The sequence below is a fragment of the Penaeus japonicus genome, unplaced genomic scaffold, assembly GCF_977035675.1.
Source record: "Penaeus japonicus unplaced genomic scaffold, GWHDUDI00000001_assembly GWHDUDI00000014, whole genome shotgun sequence".
NCBI classification, from domain to species: Eukaryota; Metazoa; Arthropoda; class Malacostraca; order Decapoda; family Penaeidae; genus Penaeus; species Penaeus japonicus.
In genome coordinates this window covers 26,084,153-26,086,652 of record NW_028234416.1, presented here as the reverse complement: position 1 = coordinate 26,086,652, position 2,500 = coordinate 26,084,153, and the positions used below count along the sequence as shown (strand labels likewise).

Sequence of the window (2,500 nt, the reverse complement as noted above, 5' to 3'; positions counted from 1 at the left end):
ATAACAATAATAATACATGTATACATGGAAGATGTTTGTCTTCCAGGGTACGGGTTTAGGGGTGATAGCCCCCTAGTTGGGAGTTTACAAGGGTTGCGGCCTCCTGTGATAGCTGAGCGTTGTCCTTTACTGTTTCAAATGCAAAAGCTAGATGAACGATAAAATTTATGTAAAGAAAATGTTGACATTCAACAATCATCAACCCAATTCTGTAGATGGTATCTGCTGGTTATGTAAATTAACTAGTCTTGGTTACATGAATAAACTTTGCCATACTAACAAACCAAATAATTTTATTACATCCTTTAATATCATATCAATCCTTATTGTTTTTAGAGTAAAATGACTATAACTTCTTCTCTTGCTATATAATTAGTCAGAAATTCTACCTCTTCAGAAGAGGACCTCATGACACAACACATCGGAAAAGGCCAACGAACTTCTCCCACATACATCTGGCGAACTAGTGCTTGGACTGGTTCCTTGTTTGACATCTGATCACTGGGGAGGTCAATGGCTGATATGCCTTACCATGCCTGAATATGTATGTAAAATGTTTGTTTGCACTTGCCATGGCCTTGCACAACTTGGTGTGTGATATGATATGATAATAAAATAAGTATGATAATATAATAAATACATAATTCTATCTTTTAAGATCTGTCTGTATTGTTGTATTTGTTCTCTATGGCTATTCCCTCAGATTTCTCTATTTTCACAAGGCATTACTCTGAACATTTTGTATTTGCCTATCAATCCAAGTATATGATAATTCATAGTATACATCTTAAAGAACTAAATGAAGACAGAAAAGCATGATTTGAATTAAGCAAAGTCATCAGGGCAAATCATTGTACTTGTTTCGACTTTTTTTTAAGCATTTATCATAAAACACTTGTAATGACAGACTATTCCTCTCTGAGCCATGTTCTACAGCTGATGTGTTACACCTTGGCATAGTATAACTGAAAAACTTGAAATTAAAAGTCAAAAGAATGAGGTGAAGTTATCACAACATGTCTGGTGCCAGTCATCTAAACTCAGCATGAGAATCAGGACACATGCATTTGGGACTAAAGCTCAAAACTCCTCTAGAACTACTTAGATAAGATGTACTAATACACTGAGTTATCTAATCTCACACTATCACTCTCACTCTCTCTATATAAATGTATACATATTCCAGTCTCAAAAATATATTTACATTGCAAGCAAGATAAAAGTTTACTTTTCTAAGAAAGCCGTAGATACAGTAAAATAATAATAATAATGATAATCATAGTTATCTTCATGATAAATGCCGATAAATGTACTTCAACAAAATAACAGTGTAACTGTCAGCTCCTAATTGATTTAGTAGAGAATGAATATTCCATATCGCCAAAATATGGAAAAAACACACAACTATAACACCAATATCTAGAGTAACATTTTGAAAAAATCACCAAAATACCAGTGTTATATGACGAGGCCCCCCCTCCTTAATTAATACCTCAACTCTCACCCCACCATCTATTACCTTGTCAAAGTTTCCATCACAGCAGCTCATATCGCACGCAGCCATGGCTTACAACTTCCTTCGTTTGTGGGACACAACGTTAAAATGCCGAAGCAAAGAGGGAGAAGGAAGAGTTACGTATGTTCTCACTCGGCACCTGCGTACTGACTACTCATTCTTACTCATTGGCTACTCATTCTTATTCAGCATGGAAGTGAGGCCAGACACGTGCGAAACCCTTATCTTGTTATCTAATGGTGCGTTTGGAGGTTTTGAATCATTTAGCTGAGTTGTGGGGTAGTTTTAGCGATATTTGGGGTTCCTTGTTTAATTGAGTTTGTATTTTAGCCTCTTTTTATTATGATTTTATTTTGGTATTATAACCACTGGTCTGGTATCATCGTTTAAGACCGAGTTGTCAAGGAAGCTAATTATTTTGCTTTTTATCTTACTTGATTCATTTCGTTTGGATTAAATATTTTTCGATTGGCACTAGATAATAGATTGTTACTTTATATGTATGTGATGTGGTAACAGATATATGAACATGATTCAATAAATTTATGTTGTTTTTAAGAAAGTTGAACCTGTTGTGTGGACTTGTCGGAATAATTATAGATTAAATTAGAATTCGGGCTTATCTTGTGTCTCGATCGAGCAAAACATTGGAATAAAAAAAACTTCGGTCTTGTTATTTCTTATCAAAGTAATATTATGATATCTTTGATCCTTTTAAATTATTCAAACAAATACATCGAATACCAAGCCAAAGGCGCTGTTCGAACTCGTCATAGTTACTAAAGTTATTAACTAGTGTTTATTTCGTCCACCTGTTGTGCCCTAATTCATCACAGCTAATGTTAAGTAGTGATTTCATTACTGAAGAAAATCTCAATTAATTCCAAAATTAGCTCAGACACCCGCAGTTAAAACACAAAAGCAGATTCCATTATCTATTTGGAAAGTACTTCCCAAAACATTAAGTGGCAACACCGATGTAAA

At 34.5% G+C, this 2,500-nt stretch overlaps 2 protein-coding genes across 4 annotated transcripts in view; one reads left to right on the top strand and one right to left on the bottom strand.

Annotated features, from left to right (window-relative positions):
- The window catches only part of LOC122260890 (glutathione synthetase), a 54,265-nt gene extending 52,557 nt beyond the window's left edge, over nt 1-1,708 (bottom strand). Inside the window, exon 1 of one of the 2 annotated variants that reach the window (XM_043028345.2) lies at nt 1,520-1,708. In XM_043028345.2, coding sequence (XP_042884279.2) covers nt 1,520-1,564 — 45 coding nt within the window. In that variant the 5' untranslated portion in view covers nt 1,565-1,708. The remainder of the gene's footprint in view (nt 1-1,519) is intronic. The other variant, XM_043028344.2, reaches the window with a different exon arrangement.
- Nucleotides 1,709-2,444: 736 nt separating this feature from the next.
- The window catches only part of Mst87F (Male-specific RNA 87F), a 6,271-nt gene continuing 6,215 nt past the window's right edge, over nt 2,445-2,500 (top strand). Inside the window, exon 1 of one of the 2 annotated variants that reach the window (XM_043028348.2) lies at nt 2,445-2,500. This exon is cut by the window's right edge and continues 72 nt beyond it. The gene's annotated coding sequence lies outside the window, so the exon portion shown is untranslated. The other variant, XM_086544120.1, reaches the window with a different exon arrangement.